This window comes from Amia ocellicauda, chromosome 10 (genome assembly GCF_036373705.1).
Source record: "Amia ocellicauda isolate fAmiCal2 chromosome 10, fAmiCal2.hap1, whole genome shotgun sequence".
In the NCBI taxonomy this organism is placed as follows: Eukaryota; Metazoa; Chordata; class Actinopteri; order Amiiformes; family Amiidae; genus Amia; species Amia ocellicauda.
Window position 1 is genome coordinate 10,681,189 of NC_089859.1, and position 16,695 is coordinate 10,697,883.

General features: G+C 34.7%; 1 protein-coding gene and 1 long non-coding RNA gene across 2 annotated transcripts in view; one reads left to right on the forward strand and one right to left on the reverse strand.

The window, feature by feature from the left end:
• Positions 1-16,695, forward strand: part of LOC136759871 (uncharacterized) — a 56,164-nt gene that overhangs the window by 25,295 nt on the left and 14,174 nt on the right. The gene's annotated exons all lie outside the window — the stretch shown is intronic.
• aff2 (AF4/FMR2 family, member 2) overlaps positions 1,232-16,695 on the reverse strand; it is a 167,999-nt gene continuing 152,535 nt past the window's right edge. The window contains exons 14-22 of the mRNA XM_066714969.1: positions 13,464-13,716; positions 12,724-12,860; positions 12,187-12,250; positions 11,034-11,170; positions 10,309-10,380; positions 8,526-8,619; positions 8,051-8,100; positions 6,133-6,347; positions 1,232-5,022 (exon numbers count right to left, since the gene is read on the reverse strand). Of these exons, the coding sequence (XP_066571066.1) occupies positions 4,901-5,022; positions 6,133-6,347; positions 8,051-8,100; positions 8,526-8,619; positions 10,309-10,380; positions 11,034-11,170; positions 12,187-12,250; positions 12,724-12,860; positions 13,464-13,716 (1,144 nt within the window). The 3' untranslated portion in view covers positions 1,232-4,900. The remainder of the gene's footprint in view (positions 5,023-6,132; positions 6,348-8,050; positions 8,101-8,525; positions 8,620-10,308; positions 10,381-11,033; positions 11,171-12,186; positions 12,251-12,723; positions 12,861-13,463; positions 13,717-16,695) is intronic.

The following is a 16,695-nucleotide window of genomic DNA, read 5'->3' on the forward strand; positions in this document are numbered from 1 at the left end:
TTAATGAAAATTAAACTATTTTATGCCATATATGTAGATATAAAATACTGATCATAGTGATACCAAAACTCTGTTGACATCCAAATTTAAGTAAAATGTTTAGAAGCCTGCTGTGTAATATGTGTATTTAAACTTGTTAATTGCAACTTCACTTCCCCCAAGATGAGTAATCTGAAGAACTAGTATCATATTGTACTAATTGTAAAACAGACCCTTGGCTCTGGCACTTTTGTATTGATGTTCTTTAACTTCAAAACTGTTTAAATCAAGGAAAAAAAAAGCTATTGTATTCCCTGCAAAGAGGTTTAGTGCATATATAAATATATATACACAAACACAATATTCTTGAATATTTTCTCAAATACATAATTTGCATGTTTCACATTTGTCCATAAAATGTACCACATACAGTAGGTATCATTATACAGGAAATGTTTGTATTATTGCTACCTATGGTAAATTACTCTGGGGACAAAAAAAACAAGAATCATACAATTTTGTTGTTGTTATTTGGAATTTTAGGACATATTTGTAAATATAATCCTACTTTAACATTAATATTTTATATGAATACACCTTTAGTGATCTATATATTATCTTCTAATCCCTATGTCTATATTTTTACAAATAAATAAATCAATAAATAATTAGCTAGAAACCTTTAATTCCTTAAGAGTACTATGAAAAGTTTTTTTTGTTTTTAAACTAAAAGAGCTTCCAGACGCTGCCATTGCACATTTTGTTTGAATATGTCACAGTTATCAGATTTATTATTGGATAACTCAATCTGAGTTTAGGGACTTATTTTTAAGACTTTTGTAAGTACCATAACTGTTCTTAAAAGCACAGCAAATCCCAAACAGACAATCACATTTCAGCGTTCCAACAAGAGGTACATTTTGGAAATGTTATCTTTTATCTGCTTGACAGGATGTCTACAGGGAATATGCAAGGCCTTTGTACATTACTATAGAATCCAAAAGAGGGCTGTAGAAAATGGAAACTCTTTCACCCAGTTGTAGAAATTTAACTTTGTAAGTTTACTTGTCAATCTCTTCCATATGTTAAATACAGTATTTGCTTAAAAACATCATTTAATTTCAGTTATCAAATTAAATGACAAATCATCTCTATAGGGAATCATGGAAAGAACAATGAATTTTCATTTAAAAAGTTTAAAATGAACAAAAAGTTACACAAACTGATTTCCAACACTCCCAAATACTTAGTGTTTGTTTAACTCTTAATTTATTTGTCGTATGGCAATATTGTATTGTGGATCATAATGGGTTACAGAATTTTCAGGGTTTTGGCCAATGCATTTAGGGACACTTCTCTTTATAAGTGGTAGGTCACATCATGAATATGTTACTGTTGTAACAGCTGTTTTATTTTTATTAGTAACAGACGGTACCTCATTCAATTCCCCTAGTATTTTTTGGTATTTTTTTGTAGGAATACATTTAGTAATCTCAAAGGAAATGGACCAATCTTAGTCTCTGCAATACCTTATCACAGAAGAAATGCAAAGCATGAATTCTGTGCCCCCTCTGCCAGTCCTAGCCTGAAAATATTAGGTCTGCTTGTTTTTATCTTGGAACTGATCTAACTAAAAGAGCCAATGCTATTTGTGGTTGAGTTGCTGCCAACAGGGCACAGATTTTTTCGACAGAATGGGTCGTCTTTGGCGTGTGCATGAACAGCTGTGAAAAAGCCACTCGAAATTTACAAACTGTTCCCTAAAAATGGACGACAGTTGGTAACATTGGACTAGAAAATAGTGCTGAATTTGCATATATGAATAAGCTGAAAAGAGAGTACACACACCTTCCCCATTTGTTACCTGCACCTGAACGGTGAGTGGAAAAAGTTTAGTTTTTTCCCCCAGTGTTTTAATCTATAATACATTAGCACATCACCATCTTTTATTGCATGTCAAATATGCAAAATATACTAACAAAAAAGAAGCATAAAGGGATCCCAGCAAATTATCTACATTTTCAGGTTACTTTGATTAAAAAGCAAATTTCATATGAATAACTTGAAAAAGGTCAAAATATAGTTAATTCTGTGACTCGGATTTGAGAAAAATGCTTTTTAAACATTAAAGTAACCTGAACTTTTAAGTCATTTGCTGCTATCCCTAATCCTTCTTTTTTATTTTTTTCAATAATATTTTGCTTATGGGACATGCACTTGAATTATTGTATATCTGTGCCTATTCTGAGAAATATTACTTAAAAAGAGCATTGAAATTCTTCTGATGGTACGTTAATACTTAAAAAAAAATAAAAAAAAGCATATTAAAATACAATGCTGTATTTTACACTGTTCTTGGAAATCAGCTGTTTTTTATTGAAATTATATGCTAAAATATACAATCTGGCAATAAAGGTATTCAACATCTGTATACCACTACCTTTCTCGAAGGCTTCTGTACTAAATCTTAAAGTTGTTTAATTCATTTTGACTTTCATATGAATGTTTCCTTTTTATCTGATACAATATTTTATGACTCATTGTAACAATGGAAACTGGAAGTTATGACACGAAATGGCGGGGGGAGGGGGGTAGCTTATAGTTCATAATAGATGGGTTGACAATTTGTTGGTCAAGTGTGAGCAAGTAGCCTAGTTATTCTGTTTTCTCTTTCTTTTTAACTGCTATCATCACAATAGTTACTTGATTACGAATTATAATAAATGTCACATATTTGCAATTCTTAAAGCCAAGATTGGTGTCACCGTTTTGAGTAAAAAGTGTACAAATAAATAGTGGCTTTATGAAAAAATGTAATATACCAATATGGTATGACAAAATTATTGTAATTAATACTCGCTCTTAAATATAGACTATAAAATTTTTCCATTGATAACGAGGCACTTTATATTATCTTGGAGAAAAAGTAGGTTTCACAAACATCTGCACTGTATCATTCATTAACATTCAGCAATGGTGAATTAGCCTTCAGACACAGGTATCTATACTGAACAGGACAAGACTGATGAATGCAGATACCAGTGAACTGGGAATATACATTTCTAAACTATCTCTGTCCTGATACACTGGCTATTCTTTTTTTGTTATATATCGTAGCCTGTTCATCCCAAAGGCAAGGGATTTTTTATCTTAAAAAAAATAAAATTAAAAGGAAAAATCATAGAAAGCAACCCCTTCCAAACCCCTAAATTCTTATGTTTAGATCCTAAATATTCATTAGGGGACAAATAAACAATAAAACTGCTTAGAGAGGAGCTGAAGTAATGGTGAATGGGTGTTGTGAATGAATTGGAAACATAACATATATACAGTACAATAGAGATCCGCTGTAAACATTGAAGGTATAAATGTAAAACAGCAGCATCAGGTGACAAAACCAATTAGTAGGTGAACTGATAATGTGGTATAGGCTATATAGTCTATGGAATCTGAGTTAGAGATAAGCAAATATTCTGATGAGAATATCTATATATATAATAAATGGGAATGTTGTAACATTTAATAGTCTGCATCTATTGTTTTACGAGTGTATGGAAATACAATAAATATTTGTTTTCATGTTACCAATGGTTTCAATTGAATTCCCTGTATTATCACCACCTAGAATACACCGTTTTTTTGTGTAGTTTGAAGAAAATCCCATTCAGCTGCCAGCTGGATAATATTTAACCTTAGGCAAAAGGCTGTCCGATGTTTATGTAGGATTGTATAAGATAATGTGTTCCATCCAAAATATTTAACAGGTTGACTTGAGGGAAAACAAGCTTGATATTGAGATCTCCCCTGTGAGATATAAACTAACAGTAACAATGTAAAAAACTGCAACAAATACATAAGTATAATTCATTCACAGTACTATAATCAAATTAAGCCAATTAATGGACTCCTAGATTGTGCATTGACTATACACACACACACGTGCATGTTTGTTTGTGTATGCATGTATGTATTTGTGTGCACATGTTTATTTGTGTATATTTTCTGTAATACCAAGCTGATATAATAATCTAATGTTGCTGTCACTTAGCTTGCAGGGGGATCCTGGCCTCAGAATAAAAATTAAAAAGCAAAACATGCTACATTCTCTGGAAAAAAAAAATAAACGCATTAAAAAAATATATGGTTCTAGGTCTCTGCAGCCAGAACAAACCCCAGTTCTCTCGAGTTTAAAACGTTTTTTTTATATTGCATGTAAAGGCATAATTCCCTTGATTTGTATTTAATTCCTTGAGAGAAAATGACAAATATCCCCCAAACATCCCATGGACTTTGAGACTATTGGTATCAATATCAATCCACTGCTCAGAAACAAAGAACAAAAAATAATCTCCCATTGCAATACAAGGATATTAGATTAACAATATATATATAAGCACACTTAGATACAGGACTCTTCTGAACTATTGCAGGTTGCAAGTACTGTATGTAAAAAATATTAATGCTAGGGGTAAAACATCTTTCAAAATGAAGTGAAAACTTCAGTACTAAAACAAATCTGCCCTCAAACCTGGACTGAACAATGATTGGAAGCAATGGGATTCTCATTTAAGTGCATCTGAATTCTTCCTTTTTCAGTGCGAGACTGAAAGGGGATCCACAGTACTTCCTTCTCTTACGTTTTCTGTAGTTGTTGGGAAAGATATACATTTTTATAAAATAATGTTTCTTAAAAGCCAGTGGGACCTTAAAACCATAAAGCAGCAAGGCAAATAAAAGGAATTCAAATAAATTAGTGACCTACAGAAAGATGGTTTGTTCATAGAGAAGTGGAGGGGTCTGGAGGAACACAGTGGAGAGAAGAGCAAATCCTTCAGCCGCAGTGAAGGTCCATCGGTGAGTATCAGTATGCTGGTAGAGGTAGTGATGGAGATGTGATATAGAGTGTGTAGCATTCCAGTCACTATAATAAGTGGGACTCTATCCGGAGCCAATGCAGTCCTTGCCTCACGTACCGGACCAGTTCAGTCATGCTGCTGTGTTGGGTCAATGGTTCCATCACTGAGTCCAGCTCTTGAAAGAACTCTGAAAGAGGAACACAAGCATTGGATCTTTAGAACAGCATACTGGCCTCTACTTGTATGCATCTATCTTTTAATACAAGGCCCACAAGAAACTGCGAGTCAATGTTATGATTTGGTATCGAAAAAAGTACCGGGTCATGTCCCTGTTGAAATTAGTGGCCTCAGCAGATTTAACTTACTGAGCTGAGGCTTGCTGGTCTGCCAAAAGGCACACTTTGACTCAGTGCTGCTTTGACAACAAAAGAGTTAAGTATGATCATTAGTAAATTCTGTCTTATTCAAACCAAAAATGCACCTTAATTGAGCACATTATTACCGTAGACACAGAGAAAGGAAGGTTCAAAAAGGGTCAGATTAACATCTAATGGGCAACGAAAGCAGCTTTGAACACTACAGCAACATCCCCCAGCATAGATCTGGGCTTTTAATCAGGTCTCTTCATTTAATGGATAGTAAGTGGCAGGAAAACACACTTCAAACTTGATTTGCAATTTTAAATCTGTCTTAGTGTTTCTTGTGATCAATACTTTCACTCATTACTGTGGAAAATACGTTAAGGGTCTATTACTTAATCTCCGCTACTGCACAAAGAGCAAATGAAATCTTTTGGTATGTCTTCAATACATCCTGATTTAATGGATGATAATTGCCCCTTCAGTAATTTTAAGAAGCTGAGCGCATGTGGCTCAAATTTCTCGCAGTCATCAGTGCTTACTTTTTCTTCCCCCTTAAATACACGTGTTTAACTCTGGGCGATGATGCTCTGTTGACCTGTGGATCATTACATTTTCCAACTGAGACTCTTCTACAGCGTGAAATGACTGCCTTTCTGGATGCGGTACTTTTGTTGAATGACACTAATACAGCTTAATAGAGCATTAATTAAGTGTCTATTAACATATAAGTTCCAAATATTTGTATTAACTTACCCATTCTTAATCATACACACATACACACACTTTTGTTAATTTGGCCTTTTTATAGAACCAATGTAGGCAAATAGTACCGATAAGAAAATATGATGAGTGGATCAATGGAAGTAGCTTGTGTCTAGTGGCAAAAAGAGGTCAGGGTTTATAACAGCTGGGCCACTCCTTGTGTGCCTGCTTACCTTGGCTCTCCCTGGAGAGCTTGTCGGCCGTGTCCCAGTGCTCGTAGCTGCGCAGGATGTTGTTGGTGATGTTGACATGGCTGGCAGCCATATGGTGGATGCGCTGGGGGATGGCCACGCTGCCAGTGGAGGAGGTGCCCACAGTGCCAGTGGTGCTGCTGACTGAACTCACTGGAGACGGGCTTAGAGACATTGGTGATGGAGTGCCTGTACTCCTGGGGTGGGGGAGTGTAAAAAGGATAAAGCTATTTTTAGATGGATTACCAGCCAAGTCAAACAAACCTCTTAGGCCACAGAAGAGTATTTTACCACAACAGTACTTGAACCAAGGTACACAATGACAATGAAGTATCCATATCACCATTCAACAGCAAGGACAGCTGGCACATTGTAAACATAAGGGTAAGTTGTTTGGATAAGATGTTATTAGACTGCACTTTCTACTTCTATCCAGGTTGTTCATTTGAGACCCAGTGTTTATCAGATATATTGGCCCCACATGAAAAAATATTGTAGATGGTTTTCAATGTTTTTTTCTTATCCCCAGGCAAATGACGTTTTCTTAGTTTCTCTTACATCTAGCAGCTTTGTTAAACCACTATTTCACTTACGTCAGGGTTATAACTTTGTAAACTATGCTTCCATTAATTTGTCTTGACCTGGTTAGCATAGACTTTGTTCAACACATTACTTTTATGAACTGTTTTAGACAGGAACTGATGTTCACAATCTGTGACAATTAAGCTTTCTTACATACAGATTTGTTCATTAACGACCTTATTGATTCAATTTCAAGGCATTACTGGATTGATTCCACTTGAAAATCACTTGCTATTAAAACTGTTGTTACTGTACAGTGTTCGATACAATAAACTCTGCTTCTTGTAAACTCCCTCCATGGTATCTTAATGTCCAATTAAATTTGTATTTGTTAAATGAGGTCTTCAGCTGTCAAAATGCATTTGAGAAATAGGCAACTGTCAGAATGGCTGGTCATGCCTGTAGCACTTGGAGTAAGTTGCCATTTAGGAAATCCATATTATTCATGGTTTTAACCTTTAGCTTCCAGACCCGGGTTGGCTCCTGCATGAGACAGAGAGACTCTAAAGATCCTTGCTTTGTAGTTATATATTTAGCCAATAATGCTCTTTTATCGAGCTTAACTGCTAATCACTAATACTAAATTGAACTGCCTGAGCGTCTAACTGAAGCCTTTCTTGCAAAACAATTATGCCTTGATTTTCTGTCAGCCAGCTCCAGCCATCAATCAATGAAAATATTCATCAGTCTTCCAGTGCAAAACCCAAACAATCTGGCTCCAGGTCTCGTAATTCAGTAATAAATTGAAACACGTTCACCCCGTGAAGTTAAATTATGTTCCTTGTCAACAGCCCTGCACATTCTAGGGCAGTTGGGGGGTTTGCTCAAATAAACAATCCCCTAGAAGGATGAAAAATGAAAATAACTTATGATTCATGATTGCCAAGGACAAAAACAAACCTTGGATAGGAAGCTGAACTCTAATTTTTATGTTGATTACATTTCCAGCAGGAAGTGGAGGTGCTACAAGGGGATTAAGAAGCATAGTTTATTACTAATATAACCATGGCAAAATAAGTCCATTGTAATGGAGCATGTGATCCTAATTGATTTTGACACTCAATACAAAACAGCAGGGCTGGTCAGTGAGTTACCTAGGGGGCAGCTCAAATCCTCAATCAAACAATGATATTGGAAACAAGGAGATGTCTGTTTAATTCCTCATAGTTTCTAACTATTAGTGCTGTATGTTAGTGTGTCATATGCAATTAATTTTCCTTTTCTAAACTAGTAAGATACAGAAAGCTGAAGTAGGTGTCCTGTTTCATACATATTTATAAGGGTATTTAAATTTGTCTGGAGCTAAAGAAACACTTACTTCCCATTGGCCCCCCATGGTGAAGGTGCTTGAGAACTTTTTGCGGAGTTCTGAAACAAAACATATTGCACTTATTACTTACATTGCTTATTCAACAAAATGATGACGGCAAACATTCCAGTGAAAAATAACTTAATTGTAAAATGCCAGGCCTGAGTGCGTAACATACAGCAATATGAATTCAAAATTAACTCTGTAAAATGTAAATACAATCATACAATTGTGTGTGTGTGTGTGTGTGTGTGTATATATATATATATATATATATATATATATATATATATATACACACACACACACACACACACAGAGGATAAAATAAACCGCAATTATTGTGCAGATGAAAACTAGTAAACAAACAAAGAAATGTATTTCTTTTTATATCTAATAAAAGTATGCTTCTCTTTTTCTCTCATTTTCTTCTAGATTCAACCTCCCTCCCCAACACACACAGTTTGTAACAAGTAAAGTTTACCTTAAAATATTCCATTAGGGACCGTGAATACTTCATTGCATGATCCTTCTTCAGTTTGAACATTCTCAAGTATAGAAGTGATAAACACCGGTAGCTGCACAAAAGAAGAGAAATATACAGTTCTTGTATAATCATAAAATATCTAAATCAAACATTTTAATGAATGTAACATTTAATTATATACACTGGAAAATTACAGAGAATCCATTTCATAGACATAGTGACAGTTCTCTGTTTATTGGCATTTACAGTAAATGTATCTTGCCTGGGGATTAATTTAATGACATACACTACTACTTGACCTGGGCTGAAGTAAATGCACAGTGAATATGAATGCGATTAAGTCTTTGTGCAGAACATTCTTTAGAGAAGCATAATATACAATGAGTTCCAATTTTGTTATAGGCATTTTGTAATGTAGCCCTGTATAATATGTAACTCAACCACAAAGAAATGCAGTCATCTCTTATTATGAAGGCTTTTATATTGCACAAAATAAAATAATAGATGTATAGAAAATTGATCCAATAACTAGCTGATATCTCTTTCATCCTAGACCTTCCATGTCCATAAACAATTGGAAGACATGTAGCATTTATATTCAAGAACTGACCTTTACACAATGAGTGACATGCCAGCTGCCCGTGGCACATGTAGTACTCCATGGTATCAGACTAATACTCCCCTGTCAATATGTCATACCGCACTGAACACTGATTTTATTTTTCACATTTAACACTCATCAGTGTAGGAACAATGGGGTGCTGATCTGAAAATGGTATGTGGCTGGATAAAGGATTGATTAAATTTAGATACATGAAGTCTGCTTTTAGTTAAAATCAAGTACCTTTTGATTGCTGAGTACATTGCAGTGTCCAGTCGAAAGAACCACTTATATTTTCAAATATAACTAACTGTGTTCTAACAAGTGTGCACCAAATTGCACACACAAAAACTAGGTCCAGCTAATGTCTTCTATTAATTAGCTTAGAACAGGTACTACTCCACTCAGTGGAATTGTGAGTGCTTAAATAGCAAACTTTGATAATCCCATGAGCATGAACTTCAGACAATAAGAGTCTTCTACATCAGTGCCATGCTAAGTTGTCTTTTTATCATTATATTAATGATTTTGACTGCACACTACTACCGTGGAACTTTCCAGCATTATAGCATTATAGAACACATTTATAGATATGCCCCGAAACCAACATCCAAACCTTAATAAGCAACTACAAAGGAACAAGCCACTGAGATATGACAGACAACACATTAATTTCTTTATAACTACAGAAGAATATATGTTTAGGCAGCTGCTGGGAGAAGCCATTAGTTATCCTCTAATAGCTTAATGAAATACAAGAATAATGATCCTCTTTAAGCTGATTAAGTAATTTAGCTATGTTTTAAAGCTCCCTTCAAGATGAATCTGATTGTGAAGCGTGATGGCTGAGCTGAGATTTGAAAACTGTTTCAGTAAAGCAAAGGGTTTAACACCTAATATTTTTCAAACACTGGATTTCACTCTAGCTTATTCAACACTATTAGGTATTCAGCACTAACACAAAGATAAAATATCAATGCCTCATAAGATATTTTAATTTGTAATTTTATATTTTTAGTTCTGAAGGAATTTATATCAGTTACTTTGAATTTCGTTTTTTAAATCAGTTAGAGGCATAAGCACATACCACTGTAAAGGTCCCATACAGTGCTTTGCAAGCAGTTTGTAATATTAGCCTACATTTTAAAATATACAAATTTTATATAGATATAAACTTACCATAATACAGCTAATTTCTTATCAGCTACTGTGGCAGACTGGCCAGTGAAGTTCTTTAACCTCATGGCGTACCTTCAAAATGGAAACAAAAAAGTTGTATTAAAGTTTTGTTTTTATTTTCTCTAGACATCCAGTTATTTATGAAAAGTTAAAGACTCTGGTCATCCTCACTATAGCCAAACAAAATGCACATGTTTAAGATGATAGTCTAATAGTAGGATTTGTTATAGCTTTTAAAAGGTAAACTACAACTTGGGTATCATTCAAATTTACCATAATCCCTGTTCGTTAACAGATACAGAAATTAATCAACTTTTTTATATTGGGTTATACTGTAGAAGTATTACAAAGGGAAAGTGCATCTCTAGGTTCTTGCAAAACTACTGAGCTTTATAAATAAGGTTGTATTCGAGTATTGTAAAGGTGAAATACAAGTCTGCAGAGTTACTGGTCTTTCACCCACCCAGTATATAAAAGGTTTTTATGAAAATATATCAATCACTGCATTATGAATCTCCAGGGGCAATGATGTGCAAGCAAGGTCCATCTATTTTAATTTTCTGTGACATTAATAAAATGAAGGCTACTAATTACTTGACTTCTGAGGTATAGTTGTTCAGCACCGATCATTGTCTGAATTATTAGTTTTTTATTTTAATCACAGCAGGTTGTAATGAAGGATTCTGAGGGAACGAAAGCTGAGATGGTGGAGAGAGGACATTAACCTGATGAGTTCCACTGTTTCTGAGTACATGGTATACGGAGACTTTGCTTCTAATGGATCTCGTTCCATTGCGTTCCCACATTCGATGAACGATAGTGCACCATCTGCATAATTAACAGCTTTGCCAAACTTCTCCAGCTAAAAAAAGAAGAGGAGAAAAGAAGACATTAATATGCTGTATGTTATGCCGTGAGTATCTTATTAAATGTTTCTATGGATATAACTTTAGCTTTTATTAATAACCCTAATACACACTATATGGATTGATCCAAATTACGTTTTGTATAGTTTGTGTTTTACTTTAGACAGTACTTGCACATTCGGTATGCTCTTTAACACTGCTGGCCAACACAAAGTACATCATGCCTCACCACACTAATTGCATTTACGTAACATGGACAATCAATTTCCAGTACTTTGTATTCATGGCTAGCTTTATAAGGAAGTACTGATTTATAGCAAAATAGATGTAACTTTCAATAAAGGACAATGTCTAGAACCATAATTGCTAGAATCCAATTATCAGACCCATATATAAGTCTGTATAAATCATGACTGTTCTTTTGCATTGAAGGGGCATGTGAACAATCTGTCTAGTGTATGGCGCCTTCCTAACATCAAGCATTCAGTATAAACAGAAGTATTACAGAGATGCTTTTCATAGCAAATGACGTTATACAGCCAATAGAAGATTTTCCTTATTTATTTTCATTAGCTTAGTGTCTCTCTGTTGAGGATAATTAACCTTTTATTGCTCAGTGATCCTTCAGATATTATTAATACTAATATTTGTGAGCACAATACTATAATATATGAATTATTAATGTTAAAACAATGACAAAGCAAACCTGTGAGAAATGAAACATGAAAAACAATGACATTGAATAAAATACATCAAAAAGAAAATGCACAAAATCTTATGAGGTGCCGGGAAATATACAGTAGAACCTGCATATCTTACTAATGAGTGACATTAAATAGATGAATCTATGACAAGCAAATCAAGAAATTGTTTCCTAGGATATTGATACATTGTGTAACTAAGAGGAAGGTGCTCAGCACAGACACCCCATGACTCTCGTTGTCTCAGGCCCAACTAGAAAAAACAAAAGAGAAGAAAAAGCAGACCAAATCAATAATATAGTCAAGCATACCAGGGCATCCGCTTTGTGCTTTAATTTCTTGGCTTCCTGCATGTAGTAGTCAGCATTGTGAAGTCTGTGGGGAGAAAGGGAAATAATCTATGGGATTCTATGAGCAACATGGGTTTCAGGATTCTGACACAAAGAAAACAGATTTCCACACATGCATTTTTAAAATAAAAGTCAAGTACAGTATTTGCCCAACAGAGTTGTGATCAGTAATTGCTATCAATGCTTAATGATCATGCTTCCAAGGTCAAGCATCTGATAAAAAAAGAACAGCATTTGTTTAATGGCCTAAAGAAAACACAGTGAATGTCTGAAATAAAATGTGCAGAATAGCACAGATACAAAAAATAAAAATAAAAATCATATGCCTAAAATAGTCAGCTACGTTTGACTTAAACTTATTTATTTAGGATGTTGAAGCTATCTTAATAGACTTTTACACCATTTTCATTTTGTTAATTAAAAATACAAATGCCATTTGAGTTGACATACAAATGTTGGGTTATTTGACAAACCCACACAATCGGTGGAATAACTTACGTATCATCTACTGTCAGTTTTGGCCTCCTTGGCTCCATGAGGTCTAGGGATGTCGATGATAGATTAGACCAAAGGTCAGGTTCCGATTGACCATTGCCAAGGAAATTGCTTGAAGGCTTACCATGGGTATCTTCTTCCTGTTAGAAAAAAAGAGAATGATAGTGATTTTTAGTAGCTCCTTAATAATGATACCTTGGGTCTATTAACAGAATTCCCCCTACGTAGTATTTCTGGCATTCCTGCTTTCAGCTTTGTAATATTTTCTTTGGGGTATTCTACACATGGATTCCATTGTCCTGTCTTTAATGCTGTTCTGAGTTTCTTCCAAAGAGCAATTAGTTCTGGAAAAACACAGGAAATGGTGGTAAAAGCCTGAAGCAAAGACATAATCTGTAGGAACTGTCCAGCCATCCATTTTTTCCTCCAAACTTTGAATTATACTGGACTGTTTTACTCTCCAAATAGGACGGAAGCCAAAACATTGAATACATTTAAGAGTTTTGCATTTAATCAACTTGGAGAACTATATGCAATTGATGCAGCAAATCTGAAAAATCTACACTATTAAAATATTAGTTTTTATAGAGAACACAAACTGGAGAAAAAAATCTACAGAAATTTAAAAAGTAAAAGAAATCTGGAAAAGGAAGTGATCAAAACCATATATGCTACTAGTACACTGATAGCTTTTCCACTTAATGCATTGGTGAAACATATTCCTTTGTGGTGTGGCAGCTTACAGCGACTGTCTTGGAATGTGAAGTTGACTTGCTTTCCCCTTTGCGGTGCTTGTGTGAGGAGGACGAGGTGGAGGAGGAGGACAAAGGGAAGGAGATGACAGGGGGTAAGGTGCTGGTAGGATTGGCGCCGCCCTCCTGGCTGAAGGAGCAGCTCTCACTGTTTCTGCGCTGGTGCAGGGGCTCGTCTGACAAAGGAGACAGTGGGGGAGGGAGAAGTTTGTCTTCCCGCTTCCTGGGTTGTTTCTTCAAGGAGCTTGAATTCAACAGGGAACAAAAAAAACAACAACGACAACACAGTTATTAAAATTGATTGATGTGGGACCTAACCTCTGATAGCTGATTAATCAGTCACCTTCCAGTAGCCCTATCGCTGTAACATAAATATGGAAGAGTAACCCCAGGCCTTTGGAGCCCATGACAAGCCTGGCATAAAACAGAAACTTAATTGCTTTCTATCGTTTGCATTTTTATTGGAAGACGTGTCTATACCCATCACGTGGCATTTAAAACTTGCATAAAAAAAAAAACTGAAAACAACTACAAACTATCCATAAGCATGAACTTTGAAAAAGAGACTTCAGAGTTCATTTCAAATACCATTCAATGATTTATTTACACCATTAATGCTGGGTTATTATTAGGACAAGAATATATTCAATAATCTCATTAGCACTTATGACAAACGAATGGCTTTAAATTAATAGGATTTTAACAGAAATTTAAAAATAATTATACAGGATAGAGACAGATTAAGTAAGATTAGAAATGTCAGCCTAAATCTGAATGCTCCATGTTAGACTAGGAAGAGATGGTAACTGTGGGACTGAATTGCCTTATCAAATATGAATTTCCATTCTGATTCTAAGACATGCATTAATCAAAAATAAATACATGAAAGTAATAAGCATTTAAAATGAGAGTACAGCTAGTTCCATGATACAAAATTGTAAATTAAAAAAAATAAAATAAAGATATTACAATATTTGTTAAAGTAAGAACTTCCCTTGAAATACATGCTCTAACTTCTTAATTATGTAACTAATTATGCCTAATTTCTTTCATACTGCTTGCAAGAAAACAACATATGATCCCAAAGCATAAGAAATGTGAAGAAATGTATTTTAATAAATTTGGTTCAGATTTTTCTGGTCTAAAACATATTGTATCTCAAACTTTAAATTGCTATGCCACAGAATCCAAGTTGAAAACACACTGATGCACATGTGAAATGTAAGCCTGCTAAATATTTAACATGCTTCAGGTGAGCACGAAGAGGATTCAGGAGTGAAAACAAAAGCTGTCTTAATGGTGTTTTCCTCTGCAGTAGTGCTTACTCATCTCCAGCATGGCACAACTCATTAAGCTGCAGGGCGATGAGACCAAAAATCACTGGACTTCTGCCTTGTGCTACAGATGGTCAGAAATCTGATGTTATAGATTTTGAAAAATCATATATTATTTAGTTTGCAGTTGTTTTATTTTTATATTTCAGTTAAAACTAATACAGAACGATTCCTCTTCTCAGAAACACAAAAGGTATATACAAATCCTAAGAATAACAAAAAGCATAATTGCCACATACAAATATTAACTGTACACAGCACAGAAGGAAACTGTAAAAAAACAAAAAGGCAATTACAGCTCAAAATATTGATTCAATGAATCAACTGAAAAACACCTTGATGTGATTTCTCCTGTTTGTTGTTACATTACTGTTATGATGTGCAAACAATGAGCCATTAAAGCATGTTGCAGAAAAAACTCCTAGGGTTTCAATCCAATTCACTTTGAATGTTATTACACTCGCTCTGTTTTCATAGGGGGCTATGGTTATCATTTAAGTGTTTGTGAGGTTTAACCAACAAATACAAGTGAAGAAGCTGCACTTTCTTTGGTGGAGTATTCAGAATCAATAGGGGCTTCAAACTCCCTGAGGCTGTGGGTAAGACAATATTTATTGGTTTGCAATTTATTTATTTTTCATACTCGCTGCTTTCCTGACTTTTTTTTTTTTCCTCTCTTGAACTCAGGGGGATGCTGTAAAAGAAAGTGCTTACAAAGCTTGAGAATGCCTTAAGCATTCTAATAGCTAACAATACTCACAGTAGAGAATCAAATTAAGATTTTAAGTCCTAACCTGTGAGCAAAGCTGTTTTGAAAGTACAATTTGGTTTTTGTATAGCAGACCAGAAAATTAGGGTCTTCTCTTATGAATTCAGAGTTATTGAAAGGCATTGAATCATTAATTAATATATTGCAAATTATTAGTGCATTCTGCTCTCCCACCCAAATTATACTACAGCTATATTTCTACTGTGAATACTGTTTTAAAACATTTCCTGTTATTACAGGAACATTTGAATTATTGAATGTGATATCTTCATAAACCAGTTAAAAGTTTGGGAATACAATTGGGGAAATATTTTTAAGTGCAAAATATTCCATAGAAAATACTGCCTTTATTTAGTAACTGTAACATTGTTCTTAGAGTAAGAGTAAGTAGTGTGTAATCCCTGTGATTTCACTAAAATAGCTGTATTGTATTAAAATTACAGCACTACTAAATTATTTTCTAAACCTTTTTTATTTACATATATAATAATCTTTGATGCACAAATTCCTTTGAATGGGATCCAGAATTTCAGTTCATTAATGTTTCATTTATACATGTAATACAGTTTTAGATTTACAAGCTGTTGAAATGGCAATATTGTATCCAATACACAGGAGTCCCTTACTAAAGCAAAATATATCTGTTTAAGCTTACATTTCACAGAAGGTTAATCACATTAAAAAGATCTGAAGTGATTAGCGGTGATCCTCGGCAGTGCTGGTTCAGGCCAGCAGGATAACCCAGCGACTTTCTTGAGCACTGCTTTGAAAAACAGTAGGCCTCCCTTCACTAATTGAAAATCTAAAATTAGCATCAGCCTTCATGTCAGTGTCAAATTACCTTAATGTAATCTGACAACAAAAAACAGCTACAGTCAAAACGGAGCCTGGAGGGGCAACCCAGTGTATTTTCCAGCCAGACTCCCTCATACGCTGCATCCTGACTTTTGGAAAACATTTGATGTTCTTTAGCAAACGGTAATCAGAGCTTACGGGGCTGAAACAAGAGCCGGCCTTGCAAGACAGTTGCAGTCTGAGATAATTGTATCAGTGTCTGGCCACTGATTTAGAGATAACACTCTTACTAAATGCAGACTGCCTATGTACATATATGTCCGTA